This window comes from Lichenostomus cassidix, chromosome 2 (genome assembly GCF_008360975.1).
Source record: "Lichenostomus cassidix isolate B80296 chromosome 2, HeHo_3.0, whole genome shotgun sequence".
In the NCBI taxonomy this organism is placed as follows: Eukaryota; Metazoa; Chordata; class Aves; order Passeriformes; family Meliphagidae; genus Lichenostomus; species Lichenostomus cassidix.
Window position 1 is genome coordinate 18070700 of NC_139482.1, and position 20527 is coordinate 18091226.

The 20527-nt window shown below is 37.5% G+C and overlaps 1 protein-coding gene across 1 annotated transcript in view; it reads left to right on the top strand.

Annotated features, from left to right (window-relative positions):
• Positions 1-18778, top strand: part of DNAJC1 (DnaJ heat shock protein family (Hsp40) member C1) — a 108199-nt gene extending 89421 nt beyond the window's left edge. The window contains exons 9-12 of the mRNA XM_085050544.1: positions 4136-4255; positions 16432-16480; positions 16927-17393; positions 18562-18778. Coding sequence (XP_084906670.1) covers positions 4136-4255; positions 16432-16480; positions 16927-17393; positions 18562-18630 — 705 coding nt within the window. The 3' untranslated portion in view covers positions 18631-18778. The remainder of the gene's footprint in view (positions 1-4135; positions 4256-16431; positions 16481-16926; positions 17394-18561) is intronic.
• The last annotated feature ends 1749 nt before the right edge of the window (positions 18779-20527 follow it).

Genomic DNA, 20527 nt, shown 5'->3' on the forward strand with positions numbered 1-20527 from the left:
TTTTCAAAGATTTTCCAAATTCATAAGTGTTTTAGATCTTCACATTATAAAATTACTGTCAGCTTGAAATAAGATTAAGAAGTTGATATTTTAATGTAGCTAATGAATTCTTGTGCTGTGAATTAGCTGTGTAATTAACTACAGATCTACAGTATGACTGTAGTATTATCCACTATTTAGGAAGATAACCTTAAGAGTTTTGTAATATTTACAAGTGGTTAGTAAACTTGTGAGCACAAATCAAAGCTTACAAAAAAGGTCTGAAAATAAAATTTAGCAGAAAGCTTCCAACATCTGTATATCACTGAAAAGATCATCTTGATTTCCATGTGTAATTGCTTAGATATGCTTTGGATATGGTAAGAGAGAATAGCTGCGAATGTATTAAAACAAAACCACAAACAAACAAAAAAACCCCCAAGTTTTAGTACAAATTAAATAGAAAATTAGTAATAGTAATAGTAAAGTGCATGTTAAGGCTAATTTTGAAGTATGAAATTTGACTGATTTTTGAACAAAGGTTTTTAACCAGAAGTCTTTAGAAGAATTCATTATTTAAATTACAGTGATAAAAATTTTTATAAGTAGAACATTAAGCACTGAAAATCCTTTTTTATATAAATCCCTGAGAAATATTTTAATATCAAATATCTACACAGAGTATAATAAAGGTATAGATTATATTAACTTGTTTTAAATAGTAAAAGTAATAAGGTTATTGTGCAATGTGGAGATTTTTCTACGTATTTGTCATTTCTTCTGCAGGCCATGGTGTAATTGTATAATGCATGCAATGTATGTGCAAGGTCTCTCAAATACACGCACATTATTTAAGCATCTTGTGTTTGAATCATCAGAGATAATTCATTTTATTCTTGTATCAAAAACTATGAATGTTTGAGTCTTTCAGCATTGAATAAAGGACTACATGGATCCAAACCAGGACGATTGATAAAATCCTTGCTACTATTGGCTATTATTTACTGTCTTTTAAGTGGCAGGTTGTATTTATGCCAATTTATCTGCTTCAGGGAACACTCTTGATAGCAGAACAAAGTGAATAAAAGTAGTTTGCTTTGCAAATGAATGCAAATGGTGAAGCCTTTCGGGAAGCCCTTTAACAGGAGCAATGCACTTTGATTATGAGTGAAGCTGCCATTTGGACATGGTGAAAAGAGCACGCTTGAACCATTGATTGGGGGAGACAGTAAAAAGTCAGGAAGGGCCCCGTTAAGCTTGCAGTGCGGCAGGCGGATGTCAGTGTGGTTAGAGCACAGTGGGAGAATGACAGGCAGGATTAGTGTCAGGGAGAAGCTTTGCTGTAGTTGTGGAGATGGTCCCTGGGGTCACTCACCTCTGACTGTTGTTCTGTGCTGATGGCTCTGTAATGCAAACCGCTTGATATGTGCCTGTTCATTATCGGAAATGGTGATTAGAAGAGGTATGTCATAAGGAATTCCTTAAAAATAAATAAAATGACAAACTACTGATGTTAACAAAGATTTGGCTCTGCGGTCATTGCCAAAGATGCTGCAAATGTCAAAGACGGTTACTGCATCTTGCCTCTTGAGGCAACTGCGATTTCATGCCTTAAACTGCTCTAATTGTGTGTTCCTTGCTTTGTTCACTTTTATTTGGCCGTTATGAAGACAGTCATTGTTAACAGCTTGGCATGTAGTTAGAGCAAAACATTTTTATATCTTTTGGTTATTGGGTAGTAGAAGCATCCGGTCTGGTTTTGTGGCATAACTGCATTTTAGGGAGGGGGGAGGGGTGTTGTTGAATAGTCTTGATGGAATATTAGAGTCAACAGATTTCATTCCTGGATCATGCTAGAGTGCTAAAACACAGGATGGTAACAGTGACAAAAAGCAAAGATGATTGTTCTGTTTTATTTAGAGGCTTTTTAAATATGTCAAAATGGAGATGTTTTCTGTGTCTTTGTGGAAAAAATATTACATAGGCAATTAAGTACCTGTTTAAAACTTTATGTCTTAAACTGTGATTTAATCATGGAATCACTTAGGTTGAAAAGTCTTTAAGATCATTGAGTCTAACCATTAATCCAGCACTGTGAAGCCCACCACTAAGTGTCACATCCCCATGGTCTTTTAAATACTTTCAGGGATGGCAATTCCACCACTTCCCTAGGAAGACTGTTACAATGCTTAAAAATCCTTTTGGTGAACTTTTCCTAATGTGCAATCTAAAGCTCCCCTGGTGCAACTTGAGGCCATTTCCTCTTGTGCAAGATCTTGTTACCTGGAAAAGAGGCCAATCCCCACCTCACCACAACCTCTTATCTCAGCTAGTTGTAGAGAGCAGTAAGTTCTCCTGTGAACCTCCTTTTCTCCAGGCAAAACACCCACAGCTCCCTCAGCTGCTCCTCATCAGACTTGTTCTCCAGACCTTTCACCACCTCCACTGACCTTCTCTGGACATGCTCCAGCCTTTCACTCATCCAGGACCTTAATGTCCTTCTTGTAGTGAGGGGCCAAGGATTTGAGGTGTGGCCTCACCAGCACTGAGTACAGGGGAACAATCACTGCCCTGGCCCTGCTGGCCACACTATTGCTGAGCCAGGCCAGGATGCCATTGGCCTCTTGGCCACCTGGGCACTCGTTGGCTCATGTCCAGCTGCTGTTGACCAGCACTCCCAGGTCCTTTTCCAACTTGCATCTTTCCAGCCACTCTGTCCCCAGCCTGTAGCACTGCGGGGGTTGTTGTGACTTGGCCTTGTTGAACCTCAGACCTCTGGCCTCTCCCCATCAATGCAGCCTGTCCAGATCCCCCTGCAGAGCCTTCCTGCCCTCCAGCAGATCAACACTCCCACCCAACTCAGTGTATCTGCAAACTGACTGGGGGTGCCCTTGATCCCCTCATCTGGATCATTGCTAAAGATATTAAACAGAACTGGGCCCAACACTGAGCCCTGGGGAGCTCCACTGGTGACCAGAGACAGCTGGATGCAATTCCATTCACCAACACCCTCTGGGCCTGGCTGTCCTGACAGTTTTCTGCCCATCCAGCCAAGCCTTGAGCAGGAGATGCTGTGGGAAATGGTGTCAAAGTCTGGTGTACTGAGGTCCAGGTAGACACAACCACAATCTTTCACTCATCCACTAATAAGGCTACCCTGTCTCAGAGAGAGATCAGGTCAGTCAAGCAGGAACTGCCTTTCACAAACGTGTGCTGACTGGGCTTCATCCTGTGGTTGTCCTGCATGTGTTGTGTCATGGCACTCAAGAGGATCTACTCCATGACTTTCCCTGGCAGAGGTCAGATTGGCAGGCCTGTAGTTCCCTAGATCTTCCTTCTAGCCCTTCTTGTAGATGAGTATTGCATTTTGTAATGTCCTGTGAACTGGGACCTCCCCAGTCAGCCAGATATGCTGGTAAATGTTTGAAGGTGGCTCAGTGAGCACTTCTACCTGCTCCCTCAGTTCCCTTGGGTGGATCCCATCCAGCCCCATGGACTTGTGTGTGTCAGGTCACTGACCATTTTTGCTTGGGTTATCGGGGCTTCTTCGTCCTCTGTCTTCCAGGTCAGGGACTGGGTACATGGATACCAACTGATCTTTCCATTAAACACTGAGGCAAAGGGCAGGTATGAAGTACCTCAGCCTTTTCCTCATCCTGTATATTTATGTTTCTGCCTGCATCTAGTAAAGGGTGGAGGTTCTCCTTAGCCCTCCTTTTGTTGCTTATATACTTGCAGGAACATTTTTTGTTGTCTTTTATGGCAATAGTTAGATTAAGTTCTTACAGGACTTTGGCCCTTCTAATTTTTGCATAACCCCATAATCAAATAAAAGCATTGTTGATTATTATCTTTACTGCATTTTATAGTGTTATGTGTGTTGTATTAAAGTTAATAGAAATTAAATGTGTTAGTCTACATAATAAACAAAGTGCAATTTTTAGGTGTCCACAATTTTTTATATCTTACTGTTAGTCTATAGTTTTTATCCAGTTTCAGCAACAACACAGGGAGAGGGTACCCAGGGTTTTTTTTTATTATTTTTGTTCTACATTATTAGATTAATTGGTTTAAAGATTTTTTTTTTTCAGTATATTACCTTGCAAATAAATGTCCAATATTCCCATGTAATGAATGTTTTACAAATGTTTTACAGGCACCTGAATGGACAGAGGAGGACCTGAGCCAGCTGACAAGAAGTATGGTTAAGTTCCCAGGGGGGACCCCCGGTCGATGGGAAAAGATTGCTCACGAATTGGGTCGATCAGTGGCAGATGTGAGTTCACTCAGATTTGCATTGTGTAGAGGATGACAAACCAGGACAAGACAGGCAGTGTAGAAGGCAGACGTATATGGGGGCCGACATTGTCTTTTGAGAGAAGCTACAATCCTTTTAGGACCTGGAAGTGAACCATTAACTAACTATGCAAGAAGCAGATGTCAGCCAGTCTCACCCTCCACAATTAACAGCTGTAACTGATCAGCTGGATGGGGGATACTGGTGCTTACAAACTTCAGCTACTGTAACCCAATAACAGGAAAACAATGCGCTGCAGGTTTTGTAGCAACCTCCTTTCACTGCAAGTGAATGTTTGTGTGACTTGGTTAAAGATTACATTTCTGTTTCAAGCCAGTCCTTAAAAAATGCATATGAGCTAACGGTGTTTAGACAGGTGGTTTCCATTAATTAAACTGAAATATCTTTACAAATTTTAAAACTAGTAATGTATGTGATCGTATTTCAGTGCCTTTTTCAGGATTATAGCACGCTTAAAAATTATATTATATAAAATAATTAATGTCCTTGTTAATTCATATTTAACAGTATTGTACCAGATATCAAAGCAAGCTTGTACTTATGGTTTTTAAGTGTTATGATCTCAAAACCCTTAGGGGCTAGGCTGTAAAAGACTTTTCCTTTTCAAGCAATAGATCACTAGAACATGATGTAGTGTCTGCTGAGGACCATTTGAAAGCCCTTTCAGCTGACCCTATTTTATAGGCTCTGTAGGGGTTAATGAGAATAATGTTTAAATCTGTTCATGTACATTTTGAGATTAGATATTCTTTATTTATTATATTTCAGGAATTATCTTAAATAATGGGAAACAAAGCCACTGGAAATGGAAATGGGAAATATAGCCTTCTGGAAAATTTGTGTACTTCTTAAATTTTTTTTTCGTTGTTGGTATAATCACAAACAGACATTTTTAGAGCTTTCAAAGTTTTAATGCACCTATACCTTTCTGATACATATACTAAAAAATCAGCCATTTGCACTATTTTAATTTTAGAACAAAACATTATTTGCAAAATAGTGTATATAAGCAAGAAATTATTAACTAATGAAATGAAATTAAGGTTTTTAAGGTTTTTTGTGTTCAGTATTGTTTATTTTATTTCTTGAAGTATTCATACTACTGGAGTGATTTTATTAAAAAGATGCTACATTTTACTGAGCAGATACTAACAGCAAAAATATTTCACATGTGTTGGTGGTAGTATACAGTGTTAATGGGAAAGATCTTTTGAGATTGCTTTGGAGAATTTGATTTTCTTGATACAGATAATACAGACATGTGGAATGGTTCTACATACATCCATCACAAAACTAAGTTCATATTGCCTTTTGCACCCACTGTCTGCTTTATTCCTTGACTTGGGTGTAAGAACATTCTTTATTAAGAATCCTTCACATAATATATTTGGCATTCATACTTGTACACTGGGAAGAAAAAGACAAAGCTCACTTGTTTCTGTTTCTTCCATTAGATGAGAGGTCTTCAGCAACTTGCTCTTTTATTTCAGTGAGTAGGAAAGAGGAATAAAAGGAAGATTGTTCTAAGAGCTGTCATTTAGAGCTGTATGAAAAAAGGAATTTCCAGGATTTTTATGTGTGGAGAAGGGTCTGAGTGTAATCCTTTTTACTTCCAGTAACCTCCAACTATATGATTAATGTAAGTGTTCTCCTCACAAGTTTTTACCTCTCTAAAAATTTCCAGCTGGTGATAATGCTAGGTCAGCTTTCCTGACACAAACCAATTGTTTGACCTTCTGCTACTTTTATCATTGCATCACACAGAATTGCAGCGATTAGTTATTACAAGGAAACAAAAATAATTGTTTTACAAAATGAATGTTTTAAACAAAGGCTTCATGGGAACTTCTTTGGATCTCAGACTGTTATTGCATCTGAACTAGAAATGGTGAAACTGGAAGATACTTCAGATATATGCATTCAATAAGATTTCAATATTCAATAAGAAGTACAACTTATCCTGTATATTTCTTGAAGATAGCATAGAATAGCATCTAAATTTACAGCAAGGATTCTTACTTTGTTTGGGCATCACCATAACTGGATTAAAACTGTTATGGTAAAGCTGCAGGAAAGACTGCTGGGTTGCTAAACTTTGTGTGCAGTAAAAACAGTGTTTGCATGTGCAGGCAGCATTTGCTGCCCAAACAGCTGCTCCCTGTTTCTGCTGGGGGCAGTGCAAGGAGATAAGTTTGGGTGTACAAGGTGCTGCTTTGAAACAGCTTCTGTAGCAGAGTTTGGGAATGCCTTGCTTACAGCTGGTTTAACAGGAGTCAAACCAGAGAGGGTCTGAAGTATGTATTATCTAGCAAATGCACTAGATCTTGAAAAAGAAAAACATTCAAGGACAAATTGGAGTTTGTTTTTCTAACATTTTCTAATACAGGAAATACTTTTTAGAAACTTGAGATCAGTGTCTGCTTCTTTCTTCTCCTGCAAAGCATCAAGAGCAGTAAGGCTTGGTTTTCCTTTCATACTTAGAGAACTATAATAGAAAGGAGTTGTAAGGTACAGTGTTATTTCCAGGTGATTTTATGCATTCAAACCTTATTTAATAATAGATTAGCTAAACAGATATTAATAAATATAGGTCAGAGTAATCCAGTCCAGAATGATGTCTCCATTGTTGCTTCTGTCTCAAAGCTTTCTTCCTCAGCAAAAAAAAAAAGTTAGAAAAAAAAATCTCAAAAATTTTTAAAGAATAAACTGAAACCATTCATATATACCAGAAAAGCATCAGTGAAATTCACTCCCTCTAACCATCCTAAAGAAATTCTGTCTTAAATTCCTTCTTTTTTAAAAGAAATAAATTGCTATAACATCCAACCATGTTTCCACTTGCAATTTTTAAGCAGTGTGAAGTGATTTGAGGAGAGTGTTCTTGACTTTTTTGAACTTTTCAGCTTCATGGTGCTGTTTTAACTTACTATATCCTTAGTTTGTGTCTAGTTTTCGGTATTGTTCTTAAACATGGTTTGATAGAAAGAGTCCAGATGAGAATAATAGGTCTGTAAAATGTTATCTACAGGGGAAGATTGTGAAGGAATTCATGTTGTTGAACTAAAAAAAAAGTGAACTGAGGATGTAAGTATTCAACTACATAAAAAGAAAACCGTAATGAGGAAGGGTCTTGTGCACTGTGTTAGTTTTACAGGGCAAGAAGTTATTGCCTCAAATTTAATCACAGGCTGCAGTTAGACACTGAAGGACAAAAAATTACAATGGAGATGATAAAGCAGTGGAATAAGCGGCTGTGGAGTCCCTGTATTTGCATGCCTTTAAGAACAGGTTACACAAACATCTGCAAGAAACAACATCAATGTAGTGGTTCTGCCTGAGGTTAGATCCTTCTCTTCATATGGTCTGTGATTACACTAGCAAGTGCAAGCTATCTGGGAGGAAAAGGGGAGGAAACAAAACCTCCCCTACAATTGGAAGCATGTGTGAATTCACTTTTTAAAATGTAGAATTAAAGCCAGATAGTCACCATAGTTGGTCAGTAATTACTGCATATACCTTTGTTTGACTTCTTAAATTCAGTAATTCCTAATAATGTGTTCCTTTAGCTTTTTTCTTTTCTACTACTATCCAAGTTGGTGTTTTGTAGACATTTAAGTTTGTTAATTTTTATTTCCCAAAACACAGCCCAAATAAGGATTACTGTAAGGCCCATTATATGGGTATGTCTACCAGATTCCCTGTCCAAACCAGTACATCCCCTCTGTGTGATGCAGTCTGCTGGAGAAGTGCCAGCCAAAATCCAGAAATAAACAGCTATGTCCATGCTGTAGTGCCCTGAGCTCATTCAGCTCTACTGTTTCTATTTATGCTGCCTCACGTGATACCAGCACAAATACCTTTGCAGTATATTCCTGTGCTTTTCAACTCAGAGCTAGGGTAGGCTTGCAGCCGTGGTACAGATACTGTAAGAAGGGTTACTACTTTAACTTGTCATGTTAAATGTAGGATATGTTTATCTTGTCTTTCTTGAGAAAGACATCTTTTAACCCAGTGAATAAGCAACCCAAAATAGATGAGGTTAAGTTGTGCTCACTTTATCTGTATGTTTAATTATTTAAATTATTTAAGTTGCTAATTGTCACTTTCATATGTGCATATAGGAAATTTAGCAATCTTTTCCTATAAAGATGGTTTTCAGCTGGCTTAGTATAATGAAATCTTATTGCTTTCACAACTGAAAGCTTCTGCAGCTTTTTAAGTCATTTTTATTGCAACTGGCTGGTGTTGTAAATTAGGTTTTCAAGTATTTTGATTATGAAAGGGAAATGGAGTTCAGTTAACTCTAATCAGGATTCCTGCCTGCTGACCTGGTTACCTGTACCACTGCTCTCTGTCATCCTCCAAACATCTGTTCTTTGACCCATTTTCCTTGCTGAATTTGTTGCTCCAGGGTTAGTTCTCATTCCTGTCTGCCAATACTTAAGGAAATAATTGACCTTTTAAAACAAAATAAAAAAGTTATGTTTGAATTTCCTAAGCACTGTGAACACTCTACAACGTAGTATAAATAATGAATGGAGTTGCAATACTACTATTTCTGCAAAAATTATACTGTTTGATTTGACAAATGCTAAGCCTTATGAAGATTTATAATAATGATTGTCAGCTTTTGCTGAATTCAAAAATTGAGAAAAAGCACTTAGATCTGAAATTATAGAAGTATATTGTACTTGACAATACCAACCTTTATAGATAAAAAGTCTTAAAAAAAATATTTGCTGAAAGGCATAAATTAATTTCAGTAACTACAAAGGACATTCAAATTGTAAAAATAACAGAGGAAGTAAAAGCTGTCTGGCATGCCAAACAGACTTTAATGTGATTATTAGGTACAGGTTTTTTAAATTAAAGGCAAAGAGATCTCAGATTTCATACATGTGAAGTAATATCATTCACTTGTCTTACAGGATTTAAACTGATTCTGTTTGCTCCTGCAGTCACTAATCTCATGCATTTGTGTTGCAAAAACAGACTGATTGGGATTTGCTGCTTGTATAGAAGAACCCTAAGGTAGACAGCAAAACAATAGCCAGGTGGCAGACATTCTGAATTATCATGAAACCTGAAAGCATAAGGTTTGGGGGGGTGGGTGCTTATTTTGTGATATTTCTTGTATGCCGCAGCAACAGTTTCAGTCTGTAAGTCTGACTGTGTGAGTTCATACTCATTATGCTTTATATGCCATTGTAAAATAGATTTCTTATTTTTGACAAATGCAAGCTCATTACTTTGCCAACAAGAAAACATCTATATGAGAAATGGTCCATATGTAAAAGCTCATGAATTTTTTAGGTCTTTTGCTTCTGGAGATTAACTCTTTTCCTAAGACTGTTTTAAATTTCATTTTGTGTACTGTGTCTGCAAAAACTCAGTTAAAGTGCAGTCGAGCTGTGGATATTCTGAAACATTCACCCTTAGCAGTTTGTATATATTTATGTAATCAGGAGTTCTCCCAGTTGCTTATTGAAGTATGAAGACCTAGGTGGAGGTCCAAGAAAGGTTATGAATATCTAAGATGGGGTTTAGATCATATGTAGGTTATGTAGATCTCTCAGTGTGAGAGTGAAGTCTTCAAAACACCTGTCTAATCCCACAGACACACCACAATGGCTTTGTTGATACTTGGAGGGAGGAAAAGGTGGTTGCTGTTCACAGTAGTCTCACTGTACAGTTTTATTCTGTGCACTCCTACAGTTGCCCCTGCCATTTTTACAGGATTGGGCAGTACAATGCCTCTTGTAAACAACGTGGATTTTCGTCTCATAAAGCATGAGCAGAGCATTCTTCTCACTTGAAGGAAAAATTTTTTACAGAAGGCAGTGGGACAGCAATTTTTGACTTGTAAAGGGATCATGCCATGATGCTGCAACTTTTTATAGAGTGGTTTAAATTAATGTAATCTCCCACAAAGCTCTTGGTGAGCTGAGTTTGAATTTCATTGCAGAATTCAAATTTCTGACTGTCAAGAAATGTAATGCATTTTGCATCATCAGTAACAAAATAAGATGTCCAAATAGTTGTTGCAGTGGGCATTTGAGCCAAACTCCTCTCCTGCATGAGTGCACATAGTATAGAGCTAAAGACTCTCTCATGGATTTAAACTGACAAAAAACAAGCACAGTATGAAGTCTCCAGCATTATCTCAAGTCTAATTGTGAAGTTCTTCCTCTTGTGTCATGAAAAAAGGAGCAATTCTTTTGCTGCTTATATTAACTGCTTGGGGACTTAAGAAACTGTTTGGGGACTGGAGAAAGTTCTGCATCTGGTGATTTAGGCCAAATTTGCCTTTTTCGCAGGCCGCATCTTAAATTGCCTCATAATTAAACTCACGGTTGTTTTGGGGATTTCTGCAGAGGTAGCTACCTCTTCTCCTTCTGCCGTGGCAAAGTTCAGAATCACACGTGGCTTCAAAGTCCATGAGCATAAGAAAACTGTATTGTTGCTGTCTGCAACTGGTGGTCCTAAGCAAATTCAGTTAAATTCATAACGTGTTTTATAGTTCTTTCAAGAATACCAGCATGTTGTCCCTAAAATACTCATTTGCTGCTTTAGCATCAAATTCAACCTACACAGTGGTGAAAGATTAGTTACATTACCTACTTTTGGGAAAGTTCCTAACAGGATACTAAACAAACAGTTACAAGCAATGCCAAAACAAAGGTACCTCTGATCTGAAATACTTATTTCAAGAGGTCTTGTAAGTCACAAATGAGGATAACTGGAAAAATGGAGGATGATTTGGCTCATTCCCTCAGTATTTGAGATTTACCCTTTCTGTTAAAACTGAAGACAATTTTAGCAGCACTTTTAGTGTGTGTAAGGGAAGGCAGTGTATAAAGCAACAAATTTTGAGTCACATGGAAATGAAAGAATATGTCATTATTGTTGTCTGACTTGTGTCAAACAGTGCTTGATACAGTTGTGGCTGCTATGAAAAAAAGCTGCTTAGATCTAGATTGGAAGAAAGTTCAGAGCAGGGGAGAATTTTAAATTTGGCAAGTTATTCTGTGTGGTTCTGGAAGGTTAGAGCTGTAAAAACTTCTACTTTGACAAAGCCAGGAAGCCATTAAATCCTTCTGCATCTGGCTTTCCCTTGTGAGAAAAAAAATGTGATTATAACTCATATTAGCCTCAAAGATTCAAGAAATTCCTCATTGCTTCATAGCAATCTCAACTACTCACAGGCTGTCTCCACATTATTTTATTCTATAATTCCACAGATCATGGCATTTTTTCATGACATAACTAGATGGGGAGCATGCAGGAAGATAACAACTGGGTGAGCAGAGCACTGCTACTGGGACAGCAAATTTCTGATAGTTGACACTGACAAACCATGACATCTTTAGTAAATACTGAGAGAACTTCTGCTCAGGAAGATGCTGAGAATAATAAATATTACCAGACACTCCAGTTTTCAGTAGCACCATAACATGTCATCGTTCTTTGCAAGAAGTTTATATACATTTGGGAAGCCAAGTGACATAGATTTTCTTCTTCTACAACTCACATAATTTTCTCAAAATACTGTTAGAACCCAAGAGGTTTGTACTTCTGTGATTATCTGTTGCAATCCTAATAAAAACATTATCCTAGAGAAGGAAGGTAGGTTGTTGCCTACAGAGGGTTCCCGGGAGGCAGTGAATGGTGAAGGCTTCAATGGCACCTTGGATTGTGCCCTGCAGAGCTGGGCTGGGGTGGTGCTGGAAGGCTCAGCTGCACTGCTGGGCCAGTGGCTGCTGGTATGAGAATGGGGAATTGCTCTTCATCTTCTGCAAAAGGGCTCTGTCTTTCTGTTTAGCACCAGTAGGATCACTGTACCTGACTTTACAGGGTTTTCCCTCTAGGTCTGTCACAATTCCGTGCTTTTTTTATGTCTGCCTTCCCTGCAGGGTGAAAAGTACCCTCTTATTCATGTGCTAGCAAAATTTGGTTTTGCCTGTGCATCTGAGTTTTTTAAGCTGATTCTGAATTTTTTTTTTCCCTGTATATCTCTGAAGTATCAATTGTCCCATCTGAAAGAGGTGGCAGGTGTCCAGGGTAATAAGAGATTTAACATCTGGATGGTCATGATGAGGAATGTTTTTACTGCTAGGTGTCTTCTTAAGTAGCAACTAGTCTTTGTGATCTGGACTAATTGTTAGCAGTACAGGAGGAAACCAGCTCTGTCTGGCTTTCATCACATAAAATCATCCCACTAATCCCACTTGCTTTCGATAGAATCTTTTTATAGCTGAAGAGCTATTGAAACTGAGTTCAGAAGGGAGTTCTCAGAAGCAAATTGTTCCTGTGGTTTCTTTCTGTAGGTCCCATAGTAAGATGGTTTGATTTCTACTCCAGCAATTTGATTGCTTGCATCCAGGTTTTTTTTGTCGTCTTTATCTGTCTAAGGAAATCTGTTTCACTGTGCATGATATTACCTGACTTTATTTGTGACTTCTGTTATCCCTGGTGGACTACAACATTTAAAGTTGATTCCTATAAAATAATGCAGTGTGTCTGTTCAGCAGTACAAATACTTGCAGGAATATGAGATCTTCTGTCTTCTGTTTTAAATCAATTTCACAGTCTTGATCCTTATTATTTAAGGTGTCCCCAGACCCAGGATTTCTTAAGGGGGTTAGCTAATACTCTGGTGAAAGCTGTTGTCAGTAACAGAAGGCTTTTTGTACAATTTCTCACAGTCAGGATAAAAACAATAATTTAATATACATGAAAACTGTAATTTTAAAGCATTATGCAGGAACAAACAGCAGTAATAACTAGAAGAAAATGCTATACAACTGATTAATACTTTGAATAAGTTTTTACAAGTATGTTACCTGTTAACCAATGAAAAAGTAATAATATCATATAAACAACCTGTGGTAAGTAATTGAGTAAAGAAAGCAATGGAGCAACTTCTGTTGCATAATTTAGTCAATTTCTTACGAATCAGTTAAGATCTAGCTAGTAAATAATGCTATTCACCCCTGGAGAATAAATTTAAATTGATATTAAGGATGTCAAAAAGCATGGAGGAACAGGCAACAGAAGAGTCTGCAGATTTGAGTGGCAAGAACAATGATTAAGCTCAAACAGATCAAATTGAAATACAATTTCATATGTTCCATAGGCTGGATTCCTAATAATCCTCAGCAGTTTAATACTGACCTGTTAGTGATTCTTGCCCTGTGTCAGCATCTGGGATGACAATGACAGCTGAAGCTGATGGACACATAAATCTGAGGTCTAAATAAGTGATACCTGAACTCTTAGTGAAAAGAGCTGGAGTAAACATGAACTGTACATAGCACCTGGAAAACGACTTGCAAACATCCGTATGAAGAAGAAAGCTGACAAAAATAATAATAGACAAATCATCTTCCCCTGTAACCTGTGAATGATGATAGTAAAGCTGTGGGAAGCTTGATGAGTTGTCAAACTTATGTCAACTGAAGGTGCTTGTTCAATGTTTGAAATAGTAGATTTTCAGTATCTAAACCATACATACAGTTGTTATTTCCAGCTTACTTGGTGAATGTTCAAATTGAAAGTCCATCAAAATACGAACAGGTATCATAAAGCCTTCAAAAGATAATGTCTTGGAAATATTAAATGTGATGAATGGAGTAACTCACTATGAATGTTATATCTGGGTTCACCAAGCTATAATGACTGAAGTTGGCCAATATAAGATAACCTATGGAAAGACTGTTACTCCTGAATATTTCGCATGTAAGGGGAAATATGAAATGCAGTCGGGTTCTGGGAATAAGCCAAAATCCTTCACTGTTCAAATGGAGAGGGATGGTTTAGATTCTAGTCCAATTAGATGTAATATGCAGCAAAATTTATATCTATTGTGGGATACCTACACTAACCTAATTTGGGAACACCTGTCTTTTCCTGTAAAGGAAACTGAAATCCTGCTGATTTGCACCACTTCCAAAGCAAAGTTTGTGTTGCATGTGTTGTCTCAGTTTGAAAGATAAAATGATAGTTACTGACTTCTGAAGACATTAGAGGTTCACAGAGAGAAAACTGAATGTTGGCACTGAGGCAGCAGCTCATGGTACCTGTCTTTACTGGCAATTTGTTTGCTCTGTTTTGTTCAGGGAATCTTTTCTGCTCCCCTTTTCTTACCTTCGTGTCCTTATGAGCTGGCTTTAAATCTCTGAAAGACTTACTTTAAAGATAGCAAAATGGTTTAGAGGTGTTTTCTGGAACGCACGAAGATAGATAGGGCCTTGTCATATCTACAGTGAATCCACTGTATCATTGCAGGAAGCTCTAAAAGCTACTTGTTTGCATGGCAAATTCTTCTTACTCTTTTGAAAATAATCTATTATAATCCAGTTTATATAACATAATTTCTATTTAAGAGATGCATAGCAGGACAACACTAACTGTTCAGCAGTCAAGAATGGTTTTCATTCCTCTCAGCCTTTTAAATCATTGGTACTGTAGAGACCCTCTGCTACAGATGGAACACAAACATTTTAATTTTGATTATTTTAGAATATAAAATCTTTAAGGAAGGCAATTTCTATTAATGGATCATGTGCTTCAAGGAGGATCCATTCTGTTGTTTCAAAATTGGGATCATGCAGATCCCAGAACTGCTAGTGCCACTGAAAATTATCTATTCAATATTACAGTATTCTGAGATTTTTCTTTGAACAATTAAAACTTTATCGTACTGCAACAGTAGAAACTGGAGTTTTCTGTGCCAGATGTCTACCTCTGGATAAAGGTTTTGGTTAATTAGAGTTGGGATTTCATTGTTCACAGAGTTTTCATTTGAACTTAATCGTCCCAGAAAATGAGGCTTAATTTGTAGGGAAAATAGACCACTTTGCCTTGTTAAGTCTTGCTGTCATTTCCTTAAGGAGATCCAGCACCAGCCTATTTTTACAGCAAACTGCTGCAATTTCATGGGCAGAAAGGTGGGTGGGAGGAACCAAACAGATCAGACTAGAAGCAGATGTTACTGAGGTATTTTAACTATTGAGGTATTCATGAATCTTGTCATAGAAGAAAAATCCTGAATCTTAATATTTAATTCTTGTCACAGCAAATAGCTTTATAACCCCCTGGCAGGTTTGCTCTCTAGTGCTGCTCTGAGTAGGGAATAATTGTAATTGTTAACATTAAGTAGCTAAAACAGCAGAAGTCTGTGCTGTGGCTTGGGAGGCCTAAATGACTCCTATTGTGGGTAAATCCCACACAGAGGAATTCCTGACTTTGTAAGTGATATATTTTTTTATTTTTGCTCTGGGCAGCACACTACCACGTACCTTACACTACATGGATGTTAATATCCAGGGTCCCAGATTCAGAGAGCAGGGAACACAGGGAACCTCTCCCATGCAGTATCAGGTTTGGTTGTGTGTTTGTTGCCTGTTCACATTTTAAATTTGATTTGGGTGGTTCAGAATACTTGATTTCCATTTCTAGCTTTTTTTACAAAGTCCTCATGTTCAAAAAAACAAAAGAAATGCTAAATCTATTTTTCTCCCAGGACAGACATTTAAGTATACATGGTGAGGTTGAATCAGGCAGCTCGCTATCCTTTGGACTATTAATAATAACTTTTGCTGCAGTACCAGGACTTAGGAGGTGTCTTTGCTGATCTTTGTCAGTCAAACATTAATCTGGGGACTGAATGCCTGTCCACTTGTGTGCTTCATCATCTGGACTTACGTGTTTTATTTTGTTCTTTTGTTCAGCATTGAGAAACTAATATATAGAAGATAACTAATTTGTTTCCTTTTCCCCTATCCTTGTGGTATTTTTAGGCTGGAAAACTAGGGATTAACAAGAAAAGAAAATAAAATCTGAATATCAGCTGTGGTGTATTATGATGATAGTAATAGAAATGTGTAGCATCACTAAGCTACACATTAATCACATTAATAAGCCAGGAATTGTTTAGAAAGAAGAAAATCTAGAAGGCTACTTTTAGCCAGTTTGGGCTCCACATATGAGCAAAGGCAGCTGAAGAACATCAGCATCATCATATTTAATGTGTCTTCAATGTAGGTGTTTCATGGTAAGCTGGCAATGAATTCTTTAATAGCCCCAATGATATGATTTTTTAATAGTCTTTTATTTTTGTTGTTTTCATGCAGGTTACCCTGAAAGCCAAACAGGTGAAGGATTCTGTTTCATATACACCAGGTGTGTGCTTACAAAAATCACTGGGTTTGGGTGATAGCTGTGCCTTTCAGAGTCTGCCCTGCAGAGATTTTTGTGACCTTGCCTTACTTTGGGAAAAGAGATGAACTGCTGGGTATTCCGAGGGAACATTTCCCTTTAGCTTCATCCTCCTGGGCTTTTTTACTCCATTTGTTGTGGGGTTTGTTCATTTGCTCAGGCTGCTCTGTTTGCTTATATCAGTGTGGGAATTTAGTAACACTTCCCATATATCAGATAAGCTCCTAACTGGCAAAATTCATCGCCATGAATACCTTGATTTCTCAGGGTTTTTTTTCTTAAGCTGTCAGTCCAGAAGAGCTTTTCATCCACTCTGCACTGTTCCAAGAACCTTTAATTTGTGGGCAGTTCCCTGCTTGTTTATGGGGTGTTTTACTTTTTCAGAAGTGTAACAGCAGTGCTTCTAACAGGTATCATTAGGCTCTCTGAGCTTAAAACACTGGCCCACAATTCCAAAAATTTCAAAGTCAACATGAATCTGCCGGATCACATAATCACCCAGCGAGAAAGAGAGGAGGAAGCAGAGGAGGAGGGGAACTACAATCTTCTACCAGAGCAGATGGATGTCCAAACAGATCCAAAGGAGGCCACTGCAAGTGAAACGAGACACCGCAGACGGAAAATTGTCAAAGCACCTGAAATGGCTCTGCTGGCAGCAGAAGAGAAGGGCAGAGGGAGACGTCAGAAGGATTTTGATAACACCGAGCAAGAGGAAGAGAGTGATGATGAGAGCAGAAGAAGGGAGAAAAGCCGTGCACCAGAAGAACCATGGACTCAAAACCAACAGAAACTTCTTGAAATGGCCTTGCAGCAGTATCCAAAGGGGACATCGGATCGCTGGGATAAAATAGCAAAATGTGTTCCTGGAAAAAGCAAGGTATGACTTGTTTTGACTGAACTATAGTATAAATTGAAGGGAGACATATTTGCTACCAATTTATGATTACCTTAAGAATGAGGGTCCATACAGAAAGGCGAGGCCTTTACTTGGCCTCTCAGTCCAGACTCAGGTGACCTAAAGAGTCGTCACATTTGACATTTTATTTAAAACATTTTTTTCATTTATTTCAGTTTGTTTGATCTAATACAGAAAATGTTTAAATAGCTCCTGTTTCATTTAAAATACCTACCTCTCCTCTGCCTTTCAGATCTTCAATTGCAGGACAAATTAGATTTTAAAACAAATTTTGATTCAAAGTTAGTAACCAAACCTTGGTGAGCTGCTTTGCTTACACTTTCACAATATCCTTCTCAACCCATCTCAGTGAACAAACAAAATAAGTAATCCATCTGCAAATGTTAAATGCTCAATAATCTATTTAATGTTCTTTTTTTAAGTATAATCTTTTAAAAATAGTCATTGTCATTGATATAGATGGTCTGTGCTAGATTTCCTAATAGTTGTGATAGCTTAGTATGCTTGCATCAACCACTGTAGCCGCAGAAATGCCCTGTAGTATTTGTGCCAAACTCAGTGTGAGAGAGCAGGAAGTGCAGTGGGGAAGGATTTGGGTGTTTCTCTGGCTCTGAAGCTGTTCTGCAGTCTCTGGTATCAGCAGGTGCTGCCTTAGTGACCTTGAAGGCTCATCTTAACCTGCCTGCAGTGTGGCTCACACCAGAGTAACTGTTTTAAATAGATACAATACAGCTCTTCAATAATTCCTCTGGCAGTCACTGTCAAGAAGCACTGGGCAACTGTTTCTTGGGTTTGTGTGTTCTTCAAACAGATAAATAAGCCATTAAGAAATGTAAATTGCAAATTTGTTTTTCTAATCCCCTCTTCACTAGATACAGGTTCCCCTTCTCAATTCCAGTGTGCAACTTTAAGACAACAAGAAAACAACCTACCAACCAACCAAGGAAAAAAAAATACCAAAAAACCCACAAACAAAAAACCCCAAACACAAACAAAAAACCTCCATGCCTAAAAAACCCCTACACAACCCCCAGAACCCAGCTCTTCTTCTAGAATAAGGTAGCATGTATAGAGTTAAAGCAATAGTTAAATATCAACCTTTAAATAACACTTTTGTGTTCCCTTTCAGGAGGAGTGTATAGCAAGATACAAGTTGCTTGTTGAACTGGTACAAAAGAAAAAAATGGCTAAAAGCTGAATCTTGTGAGCAAGAAGACATGTATCTCAACTTTGTCAAAATGGGGTTTTAAATCTCATATGCAGGAAACTGCATTTTTGTACCTCAGTATTTCTATACGTCATGTGCCTTAGTAAAAGAAAATATTAATAAATCTTATACCATCTTACCTGGTTTGTGTGTTGAAGAATGAAGGTGTTTTTGTATTGAAGAGCTGCTTATGCAGATGTGTGATAACAATGTCTAAAATTGAGCAGAACTTTGGGAAAACTCTCTCTGATAATCACCTACTGAATCTGATAAATAATTTATATTTGTTTTGAAAGAGAGAATTGACCTGAAACTGTTAAGCAAGCATGAGAGTAATGAAACTCTGTACTCAAAATATATTTTTCTTTCTTGCAGCTCTAAATCCAAGACAATATGCTTCTAAATACCTTATTCTTATAAATATCTAATCACATCTTGAAATAAGTAGTATTTCTAGTATTAACTTCCACATACATTTATATGCACCTGCAATATAATACCTGCTTTTGCCATCCCTGCAGTGATATACAGTGATATTTCATAGCATTGTTAATTCAGTAAAGTTGAAATGGGTAAAAACACTAAAGGCCTTCATTTTTAATGAGAAATTAGGAGATGTAAGGTACTTCAGGAGCACTTTTTAAGTACAGAATGGCTAACATTCTTGGGCTAAGAGTTCTTGTATTTGGGGGGTGGTTGTATACCCTGGATTCAATTTGAAGAATAGGTAATAAGGGTTATATAATTCCATACTTGTAATTTTGTTGTGTATAACTTTTCCAAAATTATTAAAATCTTAAAATGCTGGAATAAAGGGTACTTAATGGGCTGTAACTGACAGCAGTAAATCAGAGCAGTGATCACAGTCTTTTGCAAGAAACATTAAGGACTTGCATTTTTAAAGCATTATTTACCATTCAAATTGTGATTTAATACCAGGATTCTAAAAGTATTTTGAGCTTTATTTTAAAATCAAAATGGAAACTCAGAGGATCATGTATTTGAACTCAAAATTGAAACTTGGTGGCTGAAAGTCTCCTTTAACTTCCTGCCATTTCCACTGATTTCCCCAGTAACTGCCAATTGTGCTCCTTCTGACAGATCAGCATTTTGCTATATTTCATCCCATTCCTAAAAACTTTAAGGGCTAAGTATTTAGGAACATAACTGTTCCATATGTGTTCCTTTACCAACTGGAGCTTTTTTTTTGTCTCATATTAAAAAAAAAAACTTAGTGGAAATAATGATATGATGGAAACTTAGGCAGATACAAAATAATGCATCTAATTTTTTTTCACAGAGAACTTCACAGCTTAATTGCATTGGAAATTAAACATATTTAGAAGCTGTACTGTGATCTGGGTGCTAATCAATGGAACAGAAATTCTGTGCTAGTGAAGGAAGAATCTTAGTGAGATCAAGTGAGGTATTTTCAAGAGATACCAGGAAATCTTAACTTTCAAAAGCTATTACTCATCTAGAACACTCAATGAGAGATGACTACTGTAAAGCAAGGTAATTGAAACAGCTGCAAAGAAAAGCTGCTAAAATGGTGAAGGGAATTGGTGAAAATTAATGGGTGGAGCTGGGGTAGAAGCACAGGAGCAAATAGAGATGTATTGTTCATGAAAATTATAGACTGGTAATGGGAATATTTTGGCAATTTCAAAAAAATAAAGCAACTAATGGGAGAGTTTAGCCTGTGAGGAGAAGAGAGTCATCCTTCCTTTCCACTCTGGATTTACAAGACTTTACCTGAGATGATATGCCCAGTTCAGTGTATCACACTTCGAGATGTAAAGCATCCAGAGAAGAGCGGAGAGAATGATTGCAATGCCTGATTTGCTAGGAAGGAATTGGTATTTGCTCTAGACTAGAGAGGAAAGTC